General features: G+C 39.4%; 1 protein-coding gene across 2 annotated transcripts in view; it reads left to right on the top strand.

The window, feature by feature from the left end:
• The window catches only part of Trpc6 (transient receptor potential cation channel subfamily C member 6), a 132,295-nt gene that overhangs the window by 103,307 nt on the left and 9,233 nt on the right, over positions 1-19,755 (top strand). The window contains exons 6-10 of one of the 2 annotated variants that reach the window (XM_008848672.2): positions 4,102-4,335; positions 7,554-7,818; positions 8,999-9,194; positions 10,426-10,629; positions 12,277-12,351. In XM_008848672.2, coding sequence (XP_008846894.1) covers positions 4,102-4,335; positions 7,554-7,818; positions 8,999-9,194; positions 10,426-10,629; positions 12,277-12,351 — 974 coding nt within the window. The remainder of the gene's footprint in view (positions 1-4,101; positions 4,336-7,553; positions 7,819-8,998; positions 9,195-10,425; positions 10,630-12,276; positions 12,352-19,755) is intronic. The other variant, XM_008848673.2, reaches the window with a different exon arrangement.

Genomic DNA, 19,755 nt, shown 5'->3' with positions numbered 1-19,755 from the left:
TCTTTTGAGTTCCATGTCCTGCATTATCTCTAGGGGGTTCTCATTGTACTTACTCCTCTAGAGGACAATTGGTATCTGGTGGGGATGTGTTAGTTTGGTTTTTCATGTTATTATTTTTTCTCTGTGGTTTTGACATGTGAATCTCTTTTGTAGTTTCTGATTCTTGTGTGAGACTCAAGCCTTCAAGTTTAGGTCTGCTTCTTTTTAAAAACTTTATGTGTCTTTGTGGTTTACTTTTTGGGCATGAAAAGCTGGTTCATCTAAGCTTCCGGTTCTCTCTTTTCATTTTATATTGGAGTGGCCAGATTGCTTTTGTCTTCAGGAGTTCCCACAGAGGCCCAAGTCAGATGAGGACCAGATGCTCTCAGCCTTTCCCCTAAGGTCTGGATCCCTCCAGGAAAGATTTTGACCTCAGGAATTTGGAGGTTGGACTGGCCTAGGAGCTGGGCCCAGGAAAGATGCTGGTCTAGGGCAGCTGGTGGCTGTGCCACCCAGAGATGCAAAGGAAGAGGGGGTGGGAAGCTGTCCCAAGGGCTCCTGGGGATTGTACTGAGGAGCTGGGTTGTTCCCGGAGAGAGAGGTCTGTGGGTCGCTCATTTCACTTTTTATCAGAATTCATTCCCCCTATAATATAATTTTTAATATAAACTAGATGCTATTTCTTTTTCACTTAGAAAAAAAACTGAGATTATTAAATTAACCTTTGCTTTTATGAAAAAAAAAATTTTTCCCCAGGAAAACTGCCCTGCTAACCTTTGTGTTTTGCTTCAGAAATTATAATGTTTATTTAAGGATAAATTGGTATTTATTCTCTTTTATGTTTATTCTTGTAAGAAAGTTGCAGAATCTTCTAGGAATATTGATAAGAAGTAGCCAACTTAGGTCATAAACTGGCTGTGTTATATTGGTAGAAAAGATTCACATTATTGGTAACAGATGCAAGTTAATGTAATTTTCAATTGTTGAAAATTTGAAAAGCCAAAGGAGAGCTTGACAAGGCAGTTCAAGTGCAAACCAATGTCAGTAGGTGTAGGAGGAACACAGGGCAGGATGTGCTGTGCTTCCTATGCAGAAGTCTCAAAGATCACGATAACTTGTCACCCACAATGGGACGCTGAGAAACAATAGCAATCCTAGCTTGACTCTCATACCAGGATAAGATGGCAGTCCAGGGCGGTCCTACCCCACTGTGCAGACCACAGCTGCAAGCCTGTCCAACGATGGTGCTTGCCTATTGCAGCAATCTGTACAGCGAGAGGCCCCTACCAGGAATGGTGCCTCAGAGGGCTGGGGATGCTTATCCCCGAGGGCGATGGAAAGAAGGGAATCCAGTATTGTGTCACTCAAGGCTTATTGCATTGGGCAGTCTCAGTTAGAAGAAAAAGAAGACAAACCAAACCTTGAAGTTGCTGGGCAAGTAAGGCATGTGGAAACTTAAGCTTTGCTTGCTCAGTGAGCACACAAGTGGTTTACTTTTTAGAAAAATTTAAAGGCAAAGGGAGTTGACTCATTCACCACTCTCTAGAGTGCAGAAATAGAACCAGTGTTTTCTCTTTGAAGGGATAGTTCTCACAGTCCTTCAACAGAACAAGCATCCTTCAGAAGTAGTAAGCCACTCAACTAGACATGTTTATGCAGAACTGTGATCCCTGTGAACTCCTCCACCTGGGTGAGAGGTTGGGCTAGGTGGGGATGATTTCAAACAGTCCTTAGTGGCAACCAGGGGGTTGTGCAGAGAGAATAAAGAAGCATCTTCCAGCAGAATAGTTCTGGGTATTTATTTTGTAAACTGCAGAGAGGAAACATTTATACCAAACAAAAAGGAGGAGGAAAGGTGTAAGGAGGGAGGAAATGCTTTGACAATGACTAGACTGCATGAGTTCAGATGTCTCTACTCCCTGTGCTTGTTACTCTGAACTATTGTATCCTTAGTCGAGGTTGGGGTAAATCTAGGAATCATGCAGAGAACTTAGGTATCTTCAGGATTTCAATTCTGTTCATTCTTTAAGTTTGATGTGAGCAGGCAATATTTCCTGTCATAAACTTATAAGAGCACATAGGAATCAGTACTAAACCCCTCAACTTAAAATTACTCAAAAAAGTAATAAAGTTGTCTGCCTTTCAGCCCACATTCTCTGTGATACACTGAACTTTGGTTTTGAGGAAAGCACACTATATGTTCTTGGAGAGAAAATATCATGGCGTTTTTCTAATCCCTGCAGAGCTCCTTGGTCATTGACCTGGTAGGCTCTGTGATAGACATGAAGGAAAAATGTAACTAGGTCAGGTGGTTGCTGAAGGTTAGGAGTCTAATTTTTTAAAATTATTTATTTAATAACCATATAATTAGAAGAAGCATTTCATTACAACAGCATTGACATATTCAATAACAATTTCAAGAGCTAAGATGCATCTCTTTCAAAATTGGCTGTAAATTTTTAGGTTTACGGTTGAATTAATACAGTTATACAATATTGTAAGGAGCCTAATTTTTAAGTACCAGCTAGGAAGTTCTTGGTGGGAGTAGGCTTTGGTCAGTGGTTGGATTGTATTTCCCCACATGGCTCTGGGAGGTGATGGGATGCCAGAGAGAAGAGTTAACTTTTTCCTTTTAATCAAGTAATATTCTTCAAATTAAGAAGGAGAATCTGTGAAAATTATGGGTAATGCAAAGAAGCCCTCAGAAGTGTCCGTCGTGGCCTTTTTCCCACAAGTGCTGAATACAGTGCACTGCAGTTTACAAGTATTAGTTTATTTGTACATGGCTGTCCTTGAAGTAGGTGCAAGCCATATCCTCACTTTACAAACTGAATTCTAGAAGGTTTAAATAATTTGTCAAAGATTCTGTGGCCAGTTATTGAAGGAACAAGATCTCTCAATGAATGGTCCTCACACCACACTAACTTTTTGGAGCAATATTATTTATCATGGCATCAGGAAATGTCAACTACTGTTAGTATGCCATAATAGTTACCAACTGTAATTTCCTCCAGTCTTTCAGTATGCCTGTTTTAAATGTTAATTCATTGAATGCACACCATTTAAACCTTTAAATTTAACTTTATGGCATAGGGGCTAGAGAGATAGCTCAGCAGTTGAGAGCACTTGTTGCTCTGCCAAAGACCTGGGTTCAAATCCCAGCACCCACATGCTGGCTAACAACTGTCCATGACTCCAGTTCCAGAGGATCTAACACCCTCCTCTGTCCTCCACAGGCATTGCATGACACAGGTGCACTTACATATATGCAGGCATAACACTCATGCACATAAAAATAAATAAATAAAACATATTAACTTACAGCATAAAGCTTTTCAAATTTGTGTGCAGGTCCTCCAAGGTGTATATGCAAAGACTAAATTCACACTATTTGTAGTGAGGAAAATGCAGTTTTATGAAGCAAAGTTTCCCTGTGAGAGAAAATATGAAGAGAGCCAAGAAAAACCACAAGGGCTGTCAAATTGGGGTACACATCAAACTCTGAGAGTTGGAAAGGGAAGGAAGGCATCTTAGGTCACAGACATTTTTGTCTCCATTCAGAATAAGGACGTTTGGCAAGACCATCAACAAATCATTGAGTCAAGGTCCCTGTCAGAGGAGTCCCATGTCTCTCTCATTCTTTGTCTGGAAACAGCTCACAGTAGGTACGGTCTTGGGAGAAGTGGCAATGGTTTTCAGAAAGTAGTAGCTGGGACCCATGGTCAATGAAAGTTTTGTAGTTAGAGGTCAGCATTGCACATTCCTGTGACAATTGCCACACAGTAATAGGTGAGCTATCGTATTAAATGTCCGTGTAATTCTCCCACTGAAGAAGTGTCATTAGCACTTTCATTTTGAGTGTGGGGGTACATTGTGGTCTGGTTACTATAACGAACATCATAAGTGTTCTTTCATCAGTAGAAATAATGCATCAGTTGGGTGCTTTTCATTCAAGACGCTTGATGAACTCTATTTCATGTGTTTCAGGTAATGGACTATGGCTGGAGAGGAAGGCTGGGGTTAACTTCAGAAAGGTTTTGATTGCCAGGTCAGACCTTGCTTCGTGGAAGAGCTAAAGCTGTACTGAAATTGAATTGACATCTTAACCCCTTTCTAATGCAGGCATGATATGGGCTGAATGCAAAGAAATTTGGGCTCAAGGTCCCAAAGAATACTTATTTGAGTTGTGGAATATGCTTGATTTTGGGATGCTGGCGATCTTTGCTGCATCGTTCATTGCAAGATTCATGGCATTCTGGCATGCATCCAAAGCACAGAGCATCATTGATGCGAACGACACATTGAAGGACTTGACAAAAGTCTCACTGGGAGACAATGTAAAATACTACAATCTGGGTGAGTATACATTACTGCATAAAATAGTGAAAATATAACACTTGAGTGTAAAAGAGACATCAACAGTTTTTTAAAAATTTCCCAATTCTCATAAAATGTCTGGATGGCATCTGCATTTGAAGAACACTACTTTTGGCCTCTTCCTTTGATTTATCTACCAATTGGAAACCTTTCTCAAGGACCATCTTCCTTTATCTTTTGGGTCAGCTGGACAGCAACCAAACTCTATGGAGCATGTCTGTCTCATGTCTTATATTTATGTTTTTTATGGTTTTAATTTAAATTTTATATGTGTCTGTCTATATGTGTGTTTCCAACATACATGACCCACAGACACCAGAGGACAGTATCAGATCCCCCAGAGCTGGAGTTACAGGCAGTTGGTAGCTGCTCAACATGGGTGTTAGGATCTGAACTTGATTCTTCTACAAGAGCAGCAAGTGTTCTTAACTGCTGAGCCATCTTTTTATCCCTGTATTTTTTCTGTTTATTAAAAGAATTCACATTATGGGGCTGGAGAGATGGCTCAGCAGTTAAGAACACTGGCTGTTCTTGCAGAAGACCCGGATTCGAATCCCTGCACCCACATGGCAGCTAACAACTGTCTGTAATGCCAGTTGCAGGGGATCTGACAGCCTCTTCTGACTTCTGTGGGCATTGCACGACACGGGTACACTTACCTACATGTAAGCAATGTGCGCATATACATAAAATAAAAACAATAACTAAAATACTTTTAAAAAGAATTCACATTTGACAATAATTCTAAAGAGAACCAGAATAGAATGTCTGTCCTTTAGCCATCATGTCTTCCATGTCATGAAAGAGAGAATCTCTTTAGTTCTGAAGGTCTTTAGTAAAACCCTCTTATTTTGGCTTTACAAAAATCCATGTGTTTGACAGTCTAGGAAATCAGGGATCTTGCTGCAGATTTCCTATATATTTCAGTAACCTGCCAATTCTTTTTCTTTTTAAACTCATTTAAGTGTTCAATCAATGAATGGAACTGAACAAGCTCTATTTATGATGCTTACATAAGAGCAGCTTTGAGTAGGAACACAGGATCAAATGTGGCCTTCTGAATGCAGGCTTTGTCTTGAGCGCTTAAATAGGATATCTCATTGATTGTAGAGCTCATCAGATACCTGTCTGATTGAATATGGCCAATAACTATGGAATGTCAAAACAGAGCGAGAAAGTTCACATTTGAGCTAGGGGTACATCATGGGAATGGTACTGAGCTTTGAAAAATAAGGAAGGTGATTTCTGCGAGGGATGGATGAACTTGGAAGATGTCATGCATTGTGAAACAAGACAGGCATGGAAAGACTTCATGGTCTCAATTATCCATGCCATCTCGTGCCAGTAGAGTAATAGTGATTGACAGGAATAGAAAGGTGTGGTCGGAGGTCCAAGGAAGAAGCACTGGTGTTCTGTTTTACAGTACAGTGCCCATAACTGATAATAATGTACCACACATGGGAAATTGCTGAGACAGTAAAATTTAAATGTTCTCACCATGAAGAAAAAGGATCTGAGGTGATTAATATGCTAATTCTATCAATTTAACCATTATGAGAGGTCAACATACATCAAAATATGACATCAAACCCATAAATATACATAATTTTTAAAAGTTTGCATATGAGTCCTCTTTCCATTTAAGATATATAAACTGTTTGAAAGCAGAAATTTTGATGTTTCTAAAAGAGCTATCAGTAAATAACATCATTATTTTCCAACCAGGCATTGAATGAGTTGCAAAATACTGCCCTCCCCCCCAAATAAAGACTAGGGAGTCCAGACATCCAGAATATCACTTCTTATACTGATGAAAAATCAGAGTGGATGCCATTCTTCTGAGCTCATTAGTCAATGGGGTCACTAAGATTGAGTATCAGGATTTGGAAGTATTATCCTCCAATTTCAACAAGCAAAGGACCAGGGCGATCCTTTCAATAAGGCGTGGGATGGTGCTGGTACTAAGGAGCTAATCACGGGAGACACTTCTGTGCAGACCAGAGAATTCCTAAGAGGAAGAGTGATGATGAGCCAATGATCCAAATAGACTCTGTCACTCATCCCAGGTTAACAAATGACATAAATTATTCTACATCTCCAGGAGAAGAATAATCAAGGCATGGAAATAGATTCAGTTATTTGCTGAAGGATAATTACCCCCCACTCCTCATAGAAAACTTGGCTTGGAGACAATTTAATCCCTCTGAGTATTTATTTTAAATCCTTTGGTAAGAAATTCATTGACATTCAACTAGTATATAATGGGTTTGAAATATATCACTAAGGACCTTTCTCATTATAATTCATGATATTTATTTCAATCATTCTTTTAAGGAGTTTCAAGAATAAAGGATTTAAAAACTCAGAGACATTTATTTATAGATAATACCTCTATTTGAAGCCTATAACACAGTATGTTATTTTCTTGTTATTCCTTTCTAATTATACTTCTCATAAAATGAGTAAATGCAAATTTATAATTATATTTTCCCCTTTCTTACTCTTCTGAATTTTTTTTCATAATGGTTTCTTAAGTAGGTTTTTGATGATTTGATGTAAGAATACCAGAAAATTCATTACTGAATTATAGAATTTTTTGTGGTAAAAATAAACATATTTTAGTGTACAATAAAAATTATTTCTAGCAAATTTAAATAACTTCAAGAATTACATAAGTCCCAAATGACATTTTACTGTAGAGTTTAAGATTGAATAATAATGCTACAATTGATTAAGTATCAAGTGCTTTTGAAGTACTGCACGTATGTGAACTTACTGAATTGTCACAACAGATGAGAGACATGAGAGAGGTGTTATCTCATTGTCAGAGAGGAGACTAAAGCCAAGAGGAATAGTTTGCATCTGGTCTTTCTGCTTGGCATATAGATATTGATATAGACAGCTGACCGATTGGTCTACTGGAAATTTTAGAGCTACCAAATGTACAGTTTCAGTTCTTGATTATTATGCTATACCCCTATGGAAAATTGGTAGCAAATCACCTTGTCAATAATTTTAGCTCAAATACAGCTGATACTTAAGAAGATCTTTAGATCAGAGACTTCCAATTGTGAACTAGATTGCTAATATAATTATATGAGGAGTTGTTTTTGTTTTTGTTTTTTCTCAGAAAAGAATTTACCTGAGTAAACAGCCTGAAGAAACTTACCATAACCCCTGTCTTTGATTTTTCCTAGCCAGGATAAAGTGGGACCCTTCTGATCCTCAAATTATATCTGAAGGTCTTTATGCAATTGCTGTGGTTTTAAGTTTCTCCAGAATAGCTTATATTTTACCAGCAAATGAAAGCTTTGGGCCTCTGCAGATATCACTTGGAAGAACCGTAAAAGACATCTTCAAGTTCATGGTCATATTCATCATGGTGTTTGTGGCCTTCATGATTGGAATGTTCAACCTCTACTCCTACTACATTGGTGCGAAGCAGAACGAGGCCTTCACAACGTATGTGTTCTCAGAGGTTTGGATGAAGAAATTGCAAATTAGAAAAGGATTAGTTTAGTAGCATTCATGTAGGTCTGTATGTTCATAAAGATTTCTTTGTTTCCACCTCTGTGAGATGAGAGGATTTTAAAAGGACTTGAAGGACAGAGACATGTCAAATAACAATAATTAGCATTTTTAAAGCCCAGTAGTATGACAAAGACCTCTCACACATACCTTTATTATCTACATTTCACATAAAGAAGAATCCAAAATTTACAAAAGCTAAACAATGTGCTGATGTTCTGTGACAGTTGACACGTGAGAAAACTGGGGCATGGCCTCTTGTTCACTAACTAGCATCCACTGCCCTAAAATCCTGCACCTTCCTGTTTAATAGAGACTCTTGAGGGCTCTGAATGTGAGAAAACTGCTTTCCCAGTTCACTTCCCCAGACCTTATCATTGAAACTGAGTTACCAACAGTGACAAGATTGTGACTCACATTCACACAGATGCATGTGTTTTGCATGAACTGTTTGGATTGCATGACCGAAATGTTAGATCTTCAGTGTTTCCATAAGGAACAGCAGCTGAAGCATAGCCTGTTTTTCATATTACTCTAAAATTCAGTGCTTCAAGGGAAAATGAAGCCACCTGGGTTAAACAGATGGCATTAACTCTGGTCAAATAATTATGCCTATAGCATAGAAATTCCTCCTAAAGTGTGACAGGGATTCAGGTGCCGTTGTCCATACTTATATTGTCCGGTTTCCCCTGAAGATACATGCTGTTATTTTATTTTTATTGGGTCTGAAAGTACAGATGAACTAGAAACATAAAAGACTCTAACAAATTGTATTATTTTTGTCAAGCAATTCATTTAACTTTTCCATTGCCAAAGTTTTCCATTTAAATGTTAATATCCCTGGTTATAAAGTTTGTTATAGCCTGTGCTGAGTGCCTATTCAGTGTTGAATAGTAACCTATGTGGTTCATATGCACAATATCACATCCTTGGAACTATCCTAAAAGTAACTGTTATTTTACCCATTTTACAGAAAAGAAAGTGGAAATTCAGACAAAATTTTTTCTCACATTAATAGTTAACAAGGATACTGAATCAACTAAAATTTACCATGATACCATTATTATATATTTATATCTTGTCTCATTTCCCCCTTTCTATTATTTTTCCACAGAGTTGAAGAAAGTTTTAAGACTCTGTTCTGGGCTATCTTTGGACTTTCTGAAGTAAAGTCAGTGGTCATCAACTATAATCACAAGTTCATTGAAAACATTGGCTATGTTCTGTACGGGGTCTATAATGTCACAATGGTCATTGTTTTGCTGAATATGTTGATTGCAATGATCAACAGTTCATTCCAGGAGATCGAGGTATAAAATCTATACATTCTTACAGTATATGTTTACATCTTCAGGGTATTCTAGGGACCAAATAAGCAGTGGAATGGAATGTGGACTGCTGGCTCACTCTCCTTTGTCCTTTTTCCATTAATTTTTTTAATTTTTACTTTATATATATGGGTGTATTGCTTACATACATGTAACTGTACCTGTGTCATGTAATGACCATGGAGGTCAGAACAGGGTGTTGAATTACTCTGGAAACTGCAGTTATGGATGGTTGTTAGCTGTCAGGTAGGTACTGAGAATCGAACCCAGGTCTTCTGCAAGAGCAGCCAGTGCTCTTACCCGCTAGGCCATCGCTCAAGCCCCTTCTTTTACTATTTTATGCTTGTTTGACAAGTGTCTATCTAGAAATTTTGAAAACTTTAACTTTGCTTTAAAGATACAATATTGATGGGATGTGATGGGTCAGCAAGGCCCAAGGAATAGAAATTTCCGGTTTATTATTATTTTTTAATAACCTTAAGTATTATAATGGATGAATATTTATTTTGGTTTTACTTCTTTTTGAGACAGGATCTCATGTAGTTTAAACAAACCTGAAATTTGCTGAGTAGCAGAAGGCAGAAGATGACCTTGAACTCCTCATCCTCCTGTTTCCATCTCCAAATGCATGTGCCACTCTGTCTGGCAATTAACTTTTATTTTATTGAACAATTACTGCTTACAGCCTGGTGTGGCGGCCTATGCCTATAATCCCAACAATTGGGAGGCTGAGGCATGTCGATCAACATCAGTTTCAGACTAGGCTATACAGGAAGACCATCTCAAAAATAACAAAAACAGAAGGGAAAATTATTGCTTATAAACAATGTTTTAAAATATTTTTTGAATAATATTTTCAATTTGGTAGTGATTGTATGTTTTTATTCCAAAAGTCTTGGCCTGAATTAATGAGTGATCTAATGCAGAACGACTACTCACAGAGTGCTTTAGAATGTAAGAAAATTCATTAATGCCTGGCAGTGTATTTATAAAACACATGTAGGATTTTAGGTTGGAAGTGTGGGAAGTACAATAAAATTTCCAATAGTCTTCAGGAGAATATGCAGCTACAATATACAACAATCTTGAAGTTTTCAGTTTTGGAATCTTGGACTACTTGTAGGTATTGTAACGTCCACCTAACCAGGCAATGCTGGAAAATCCTGATAAACCTATATATTTCCTTGCTGATTGGTCACATCTATTTGTACAGGATGATGCTGATGTGGAGTGGAAATTTGCAAGGGCCAAACTTTGGTTTTCCTATTTTGAGGAGGGGAGAACTCTTCCTGTTCCCTTCAACCTGGTGCCAAGTCCAAAGTCCCTGTTTTATCTCTTATTGAAGTTTAAGAAATGGATTTATGATCTGGTCCAGGGTCGTAAGAAAGGCTTCCAAGAGGATGCAGAGATGAACAAGGTAATTGACTGAATAATTTATTATTATAGTCTTACCTGCTATCACCATGGTAACAACTGAGCCACATCCTTTAAAAGAAACAATCCATGAAAGGATCATGTCCCTCCATCTCCACACTCAGTCACTGAATGCATTCAAGTCCTTGGTCTGGCAACTATTTAACAGGAGCACCTTGGATATTTTCTACTTAAAATAATTCAAGAAAAATTCATGAAATATAACTAAAATAAAACATTGTCCAGAGTGGTCTCTGAAAGGGAGAACATTTGGATTCTGTTTTGCTGTTGATGCTACATGTTCCTGACTTCACTATCTATTTATAGAGCTAGGGAAAGCATCAACAGTTATTAATGCCTGGTCAGAACCTGACAACTCTTAAATGACTTTTGTATTGCAAAGTTCAGAACTGATTGTTCACATGCAATACGGGAGGCAGTGTCTGCAGTAAGGTGCTGGAGAGACAAATATCAACAACTACTAATTGGAATAATAACCCCATTATGCAAGGAAATTTCGAGAAACCATGAAAGAAGGAATAGTGTTCAGATGACAGGGTGGGAGTTCGCAGTGCGCCTAGTTGTATTTCAAACACATGGAATGCTGTGTATACTTGGGGATTGGAGGGAGGGGTGTTCCCTATGCAAAGATCTCTGATGGGTATAGAATGTCTCCCAGGAGGAGTTGAGACACTCCGTGCTTCCAGAAGAGGTGGATCAGGGTGGATCCAAGTGGGGTGTGTGTATGTGTATATATCTGGGGAACTGAAGGAGCTATTGGTTTCTTCTGAAAAAGGAATTTGAAGGGACTGAGAATTTCTTTAGAACACCCACTTTTGGTTAGAGAGTGTACCTTTTTTATTTGGTCTCTTCAAAAATGGATAAAAATGAGAAAAAGTTATAAATAGTTCAATTTCAGTTTTATGAAAGAACAAATTTCTAATGATGAGCAATACCCAACAGATCAGTGGGCTGTCTTGGGAAGTTGATTGCCCATAGATTTGTAGGCAACCAGTAAATGATGAATGTCCAACATTAGGAACAGACAGACGCTCCTTCCTAGATTGGGTAGGCAATTGGGCCAAGAGATTTGAAGGTTCCTTGCAATGTTAAGTTTTGTCATAGAACAGATGGGAAATGTGCTTAATCACTGCTCCCTTTGACTCGTACTGCATGGGGATCTCAAGTAAGTAACAAGCCCTTTGAGTTCTGATTTCTTCAATCATAATCTAGTAACAGGGATAAAAATTACATCTACATTGTAAAGATTAAACACAATAAATATGTGAAATTCTTTGAAAGTTCCAAAGCCCTCTTTAAAGCTTATTATTTTGATGACTGCATAGGAATTTAAGGAAAACGCAGCATCTGTGGCCATCCTCCAAATGTCAGTAGGTCGAGTGGAAAAAGATGCCCTTACTTTACTTAATGTAATTAAGTGTGTAGTTTTCAGGTTTGATTAGAACACAACCTGGAACAATTTAGAGTCCAAAGAAATGTCCAAGCACTTGCCAAAGGGAAGAACCAAAAAGAGTTATGTTTCTCTCATTAAAACTTCCTGGGGAATTAGACCAGATGACTTTTGGAATACAGAATGAAGAGTAAAAATTGGCCATGCTATTGGATTCATTTTACCATCTATCTTTAAAAGAGAAATGAAGAAAAGAAATTTGGAATTTTGGGAAGTCATGAAGACCTTTCAAAATTTTCACTTGACAAAAACCAGGTAAGACAATGTTTGAAAATAAGATGCTACAACTAGGATCATGATTACCTTTTCAAAGAAAGGGACTGGCATTTAGAAGTGTGTTTAAGAATTATCAGCATAGTAGACACATTACAGAAGCTTACTACTTTAACAACTTTCAGGCTTTGTAACTGAGACGTGAGAATGTACAAGAGAGAGTTACATGTATGCTTAAGAAATGTTGTTACGGACATTTGTGGGTGCTGAGTGATGGGTGGTGGGATATAATGTTCATGATATATGAGGAAGGACAGGGACCTAAGGGTTGACCTCACCCTGCAGCTCAGGTGGAGAGCATACACAACCTCCTTATCTGTCAGGAATCAATAAGCTGTTAGCAAAAGTACGGTGAGGATTTCATGGCCACTGTAGCCAGGACAGTTCATAATGAACTAGATTTCTGGAGATACATCAATTTCTTAATTTGGGGAAGCAAAATCCTCAATAACAAGGGTATTTGCTTCCTTTCCTATTGCCTACATGTCATAAGGGTTCAATAAATGTCAAAGGGAAACTGGAAAAAAAAAAGAATGGAATGAGAGCAGTTTATCCGGAAGGAACTGTGCTCCACTGCACAGAGAAAATCCCAAATCCTGATGGAAGCAAGACAGTTGTTTTCATTTTCTCTCTCATTAAACCTTCCCCAGTGAGGCGGTGGGTGGAGGTTGTTAGTGCAAGTGGCTGTGATTGTCCTGGAGCTTTCTTTTTATTTTGTCATTGTGGCTAGATGATAGCCTTAACTCTTGTCACTGTGCTCACTGCCGAGGTATGAAGGAGGAGTGGTGACAAAGGACGAATGAAGCATCCCTAGACAACTTCTGTTATTTGATCTGATTGGCCGGAATTGCACTGTGTGGCCACCCCAAGGGACCAAGGAATGCTAATACCAAGAGGGAACCACTGTGCTCTGTTTTTTAACTGGATGTTTATATCTCACACCAAAACACATGTATATTCTTAAGACCTGCCTGATGTTGATCTCCAACCTCCCAACTTCCTTCCTTACCATCTCAGCCACAACTCTGTCAACCACTCTCTGCTCTAAACCAGAACCTAAAGGAGAGGTCTAGAGTACAGGAAATGTTTACCAGATGGTATATTCTTAAGACCTGCCTGATGTTGATCTCCAACCTCCCAACTTCCTTACCATCTCAGCCACAGCTCTGTTAACCACTCTCTGCTCTAAATCAGAACCTAAAGGAGAGGTCTAGAGTACAGGAAATGTGGACCAGACGTCCTAGTAAAATGAGGAAATTCAATGGGAAGAATTTTCCAAGAACAAAATCCTAAACAGGAAGGGCTGTGGTAGGAGTTCACTTGTGGGTATGAGACCTTCAGAAAACCGATGAGGTCTTCTGCAGCCTGGGGCTCAGTCACATCAGTGGGGCAGCTTGGGTTGAGGGTGAAGGAGCTAGAGGGTGAAGTGAAAACAATCCCTCACCCTCCAAGATAGTCATCCCTTAGGGTTATAGGAAATTGTCACAATCTTGCTGTTCAGAGTTTTATTTTTGTTGCCTGTGGGATGCCAGAAGAATGTAGATTACATTTTAAAGTGGTATAGGTAGGGGAGACCTGAAATGAAAAGAAATAATGTGTTCACAAGAACCACAATGTCCATTTCACTCTGGAGAGGCTGGTGTGTTGGTTAAGAGGTGGTGGAAGGGGCTTACAAACCACCTTCCTCAGCTCCTTCTGGTCTTCAGCTTGTTTTTGTTCAAAGTAATGGTTAAGGGTGTGTGCATGAGGATGTTTCTTTGTTTTTACATTTTTAAAAGGTTATAGTAAAAACAAGGAAAGAATGTGGCAGAAACAGAATTTGACCCACAACACATGTTTGTTATCTGGGTTTTTTTTAATAAGAAAACTTCCTGATCCTAGCCTTGTGGGGATGGCTGTTGGGAGGAAAGCACTTTGAAACATAGAAAAACATATTTAAATACTTTATAAGAGATTTCTTCCCTTGAGAATGCATGACTGTGTGTGCCCTGTTTAGAAACGTTGCCTTTCCTCCTCTATAGAATAAAGGCAGCAAACGTACTGTCATCCTGTTTGAATATCAAATTAGTTAATGCGTGCAAAGCTCTTATGACAATACTGTAGGTGGAGCAAGTGCTTGCTAGCTACTTTTATTGGGATTGCTGGCGGGTAGGAGGACCGTGAGCAGGCAGTTTGCTCCCTATGTGGAGACATGGAAATGACACAAGGCCTAAAATCCTACAGAAAGGACACAAACAATGAAAGGGGCCCAGTTGCATAATGTAAATGAGCGTATCTGGTAATATAATTTGAAACAAGTGAATTAGCTAGTGGAGAAAACACTAATGGTAATGGAAAATCATTTCAGAATAAATTTGGAAGCCAGCACACATTAACTGAAAAATGGCACCACCATAGCATTTGCTGAGGGTTCCTGGCAGCACTTATCATCATCAGCATCATCAGCATCATCAGCATCTTGATTTTCCCATCAGTCCCTAGCTAAGAACTTGGACAAATTTCCTGGCCTTCTCAGGTTGTTTCCTTTCATGTAGTTGCTACATTCTCAGAGGATGTCCAAAGTAAATGAAATAAAATCCCTAAAGTCACCATGGTAGGAAGTACGTTTTGCTGCTCATGTGTCCATCTCTGTCTCTCGTTCCTTTTCCTTAATGAAATCACACTGGTCATGGTATGGCAATCAATCTGCAGGCCAAGGAGAGGTGACTAACTAACGAGAGTGTAGACTTCTAGAGAGCTCAGCCCAGATCTTAGTTTAACTCTGACCCTTAATGTTATCCCCTTGTTGGTTCCCATAAGTGACTGCAGAAAGAAGGAAATGGCAAAGGTGGACGGATGGACAGAGGATGAAGCAGAGGGAGATGTCATCAAAAGAACACGCATCTGGGAGTGGTGGCCCAGGGCTCTAATCTCTGCACTTGGGAGGGTGAGGCGGGAAGATTATGGATTCAGGGCCAACTTAGCCTATTCAGGAAGACCCCAACTCAAAAAAAATCTAAGGGCAGATGCACCTCTGTGGTACAGCACTTGTCTAGCATGTGCAAAACCCAGGGCTCCATTTCAAGTACTGCTCAAAAAGTATCCCACTCAAAAGACTTTATAATTTAATTCAGTTTGATAATTGCCATTACTTATATGAGTTATCTGCACAAACTAGAGAAAAGTGGAATGACATCATCACAGGCATCCCTAGAAAGTGGAAATCTTTTTAATTGAGTTCAGTCATTCCTGGCGATATATTGCTTCGTCTGATTTACTTGTGACAGATGTACCAACTGATTCATCATGAATTAACCCATCACTAATCCACCAGTAATAATCCAACACCCCAGTACTCAGTAATTCATCCCTAATAATAGCTGAAGACGGTGTAGTACTTGTGGTTATATAGTTTATCTTACAAATCTAGCTTTGCTCATGCATTTTAAATATTATGATGCATAAAGGACAAAGGAAAGGGCTGAGGAGATGGCTTAGCTGGTACAGTGTTTGCCACACAGGTGTGAAGACTGAGTTTGAATCCCAGCACCTACAAAAGAAGCTGGTTGTAGCAAACACACCTTCACTTCCAGGACCAGAGAGTTGGAGACAGGGGCCCTCTAGCCAGCCAGCTTAGCTTAATTTTTAGATGGCTCTACATTTAGCCAGAGACACTGTCTTGAAAATAAAGTAGAGGGAGAGGTTGAGGAAGACACCTTATGTTGACCTCTGGCCTAAATACACACCTGTGTACATATGGACACTCCTGAACACACACACACACACACACACACACACACACACACATACCAAAACAGAAGGAAAAATAAAGGGATAGAGTTTCACCTAGTTATATTATTTAGTCCTTCCTACCTACGCCCATGAAAGTTTTGCTATATTTGATAATGCAGTGGACTATGTTTTCATACAGATAAGAGGTTATGAAGTATTAGTTTCAAGAATAATGATGTCCTTCTATAAAGCCTAAGGAGTCATAATATCTCTGATAGCTTGGAATTGGTAGAGACAATTGAGTGTTAAAATTTATTTTTATTGTGGAAAAATACATCATCTCTCATTAAATCCACAATTTTTACCACTTTAAATACATAACTTGGGGCAGTGAGCACGTTCCCAGTACAGAAAATTACTTTTCAATGAATAACCCAAGGAAATGCCTTTCTCCTTTCACCTGCTTTCCATTGGTGACCCCCAGAATGTCTGACAGAACACATTCTGTAAACTTTCCATACATTTGCAAAGAACAAAGATTTGACTTGTAAGAATTGTGTATTGATTATGTCAACATATCAACTATATAATGTTACACAAAATGAATTCATACAAACATGAAATTCCATGTGTTTGTTCAACATTGTCTGTTCAGTTTTTTTCTTTCCATTAGAATTTTTGTTCCTTTATTAATTTATTTGTTCATATATTTATAATTTATTTCATTACATATAATGTACTTGGATCACATTTTCCCCTTACCCCTCTGATCCCTCTCCCCCTCCCACCAAGTCCCTTTTTCCCAAGTCCCGGCTCTGTGTTCTGTCTTGCCTGTTGTCTGCTGTGTTCATGAAGAACACTGACATGAGAAACAGATCCTGTCTCCTGCCCCATCAACAGCTTGCTTAGCTGTGAGGCCTCAGTTTCCTCACCTGGAGAGCAAGGATGAGCAGGTTGTTGACTCCCACACAGAAGACGGTTAGGAGAGCTAGGCTGACGTTTAGTCAATGACATATGTAAATGAAATGTACTCTGTCATACAGAAGTGGCTTTGTTGTTATTTGGTCATATAATTTGCAAACTAGGTAAGAGAAAATTATACTTTATGGTTATAAAGCAGGAAAACACCCATCCCCAAGTCCAAGACATGTGTAATAATAACTTAATCAACAAAATGAGAAAAATTTAAGGCTCAATCTATAATTTTATGATAGACGCTTTCAAGTCAAATAATTTCATTTTCCTTGTAGTATCTCCACTAATGTGAAAAATTTAAATGTTTTAATCACCTTAAAATGCACATTATATCTTTTAAGTGAGACTTGTGTGACTCTGCTTTCCAAAACTATATGTTTTAATCCTAGGCTTAGACAAACTCTAGAAGCCCTAATACACCTGTGTTATCCGACCCACTTGGGCAGTTTGGAGTGAGATGTTGATTACAGTGACGGTTTAACAGGGTGGGTGCTCCATCCATTAGCCCAGTCCCACACAGGGGAGGGGGCCAGCAAATGGAGCTCAAGGAGCCCATGGTATGCCTGCATGGCAGGTCACTGAATCCTTTAGGAAAAGCCAGCACAGCACTGATCTCTGAGGGGGAGGATGGAAACTCAGGAGTTCTTGGCACTGCAAGGGGGAAAGCGTAAAGAAGAGAGAGGAGTTTGTTCTGATGTGGAGTTGGGGGATACTTGGCCTTGTGTGTGTGTGTGTGTGTGTGTGTGTGTACATTGTGGAAGTCAAGGAGATGTGGCATTCATATCTTCCTTTAAGAGAGAGCCCACAGTCGTATTTGTGGTTGGCTGACAGCCCCAAGCTGCTGAACCTTTGTGATTTTGTGAGTCCCCAGCCATGACTGTGCTCCCCAGGCACTGAATGCTCCCGTCCTGCAGAGCCTCCTTCATGAAGTGTTGGCATTGGCCTTCTCCACTGGGCTGGCTGCCTCTCAGACAAGCTTTCTTCTTTCTGCAGTTAAGTCAGTTGTTACAGTCTAGGGAAATGATGTGCAGAAAGAAGAATAAGAGAGGGAGGTGAGGGACACATGTGAGCAAAATACATGATACACATGTGTGAAGCGTCATAATGAAGCCTGTTAACTTGTGTGTGACATGATCACAGATGTAATTCTGAATATATCTCAAACTTGTGATACTATCTTTGACACTTGGTTCTTGTGGGTGCCATTCAGTAAAAACACCTCTTTTCCTTACCATGGTGGCGTCTGGTCCACAGAGCTTGAGGCATACTTAGCCTAGATTGGTCATGCTTGACGCGTGGACTGTGCTGTGAAACAATGACGGGCTCCATTACAACACTTTCTTGTGTGTACGTTGTTCGTATTTGTCTCTGTCACCTTCTCTTGTTTCACTTTTTACACTGAACCCCTTCCTCATCCCCAGTAATCCTCCTGCTTTCATGTCACACACATGCACGCACACACGCACATATATACACATACACAATATAGATTCTACATATCAGAGAAAACATGGGATATTTGTCTTTTTGAGTCTGGCTTATTTTGCTTAACATGATTACCTCCAGTTCCATCCATTGTCCTGAATATGTCATGATTTCACTTCAGAAAAATATTTTGAATCAACCATTTATATTTCAAAATACTTTTCCCAGTGTTGCTGAGGCTCCTACTGGAACGTGCTTAGATATATGGAGTAAAGCTCTATATATTTGGTTTGTCTTCCTTACCCAATCACATGGCTTTTGCTCATTCTTTCTCATGAAGTCAGCCTCTAAGATGGAGCAGTTTGTTTTTCATCCAAGGCTTCTCTCTGCCTTCTTGAGGACTGCAGTATTTGATTAACTGTCAAAAGCTGTCTTCACATCAGCTGCAGGTATACCATAGCAATCAATAGCCTGAGCAAGGTAAAAATTCTTTTCGAGACAAAGTGAATAGACATTTTCCTTATCGTGCGCTGCATTCTCTGGTTCCCATGGTCACTGGCTTTGGTGGAGGTACCAGCTCTTCAGGCATTCAGTGGAAAGGGGAGCTTAACTAAGAACCAGTCTGTGCCATTCACCATCACACATGGACGCTGGGTAATGCACAGTGGTTTCTTAATTACTGCTGCACTCTGGCTTCAGATCAGGCCACTGTTAGGTTGTGGATGGCACAGCAGGTTTTATGCCTGTTGGGTAGGTTTGCTCTATACCAGATTCGGGGCAATAATTTTTGTTGATCATATACCCAGGAATTTTGTTTTCAGCCATCACTTAGGGCAGAGGCTACTTTAAAAAATCCTCTGAAGAAACAAACACACAATATGGTTGTCACCGTAGTGTGAGTTTCACCGGCCATGTCTCCATGTGACCTTGTGAGAATTCTAAATGCTTTTCTCCAGCTCTAGTGACATTAAACTCTAGTCATGGGCCCTGGAAATGTGTGTGTTAATAAGAACTGGGGAAGTTGAACACGGTGCACATACTCTGATTCCAGCACTAAGGAAGCAAAGACAGAAGGACTGCAAGTTCAGGGCCAGCCTGGTTCCAGGTCAGCCAGGACTACGTGGTAAGATCCTGTTTTAAAAAAGAAAAAGAATACAAAGACAAAGAAAAAGAGAAAAGGGGAAGGAAGGAAGAGAGGGAGGGAGGGAGGAAGGAAGGAGGAAGGAAGGGAGGAAGGAAGGAAGGAAGAGAGAGGGGGGAGGAAGGAAGGAAGAG

This window comes from Nannospalax galili, unplaced genomic scaffold, assembly GCF_000622305.1.
Source record: "Nannospalax galili isolate Female #2095 unplaced genomic scaffold, S.galili_v1.0 scaffold824, whole genome shotgun sequence".
Lineage (NCBI taxonomy): Eukaryota > Metazoa > Chordata > Mammalia > Rodentia > Spalacidae > Nannospalax > Nannospalax galili.
This window is presented reverse-complemented; position numbering and strand designations above follow the sequence as displayed.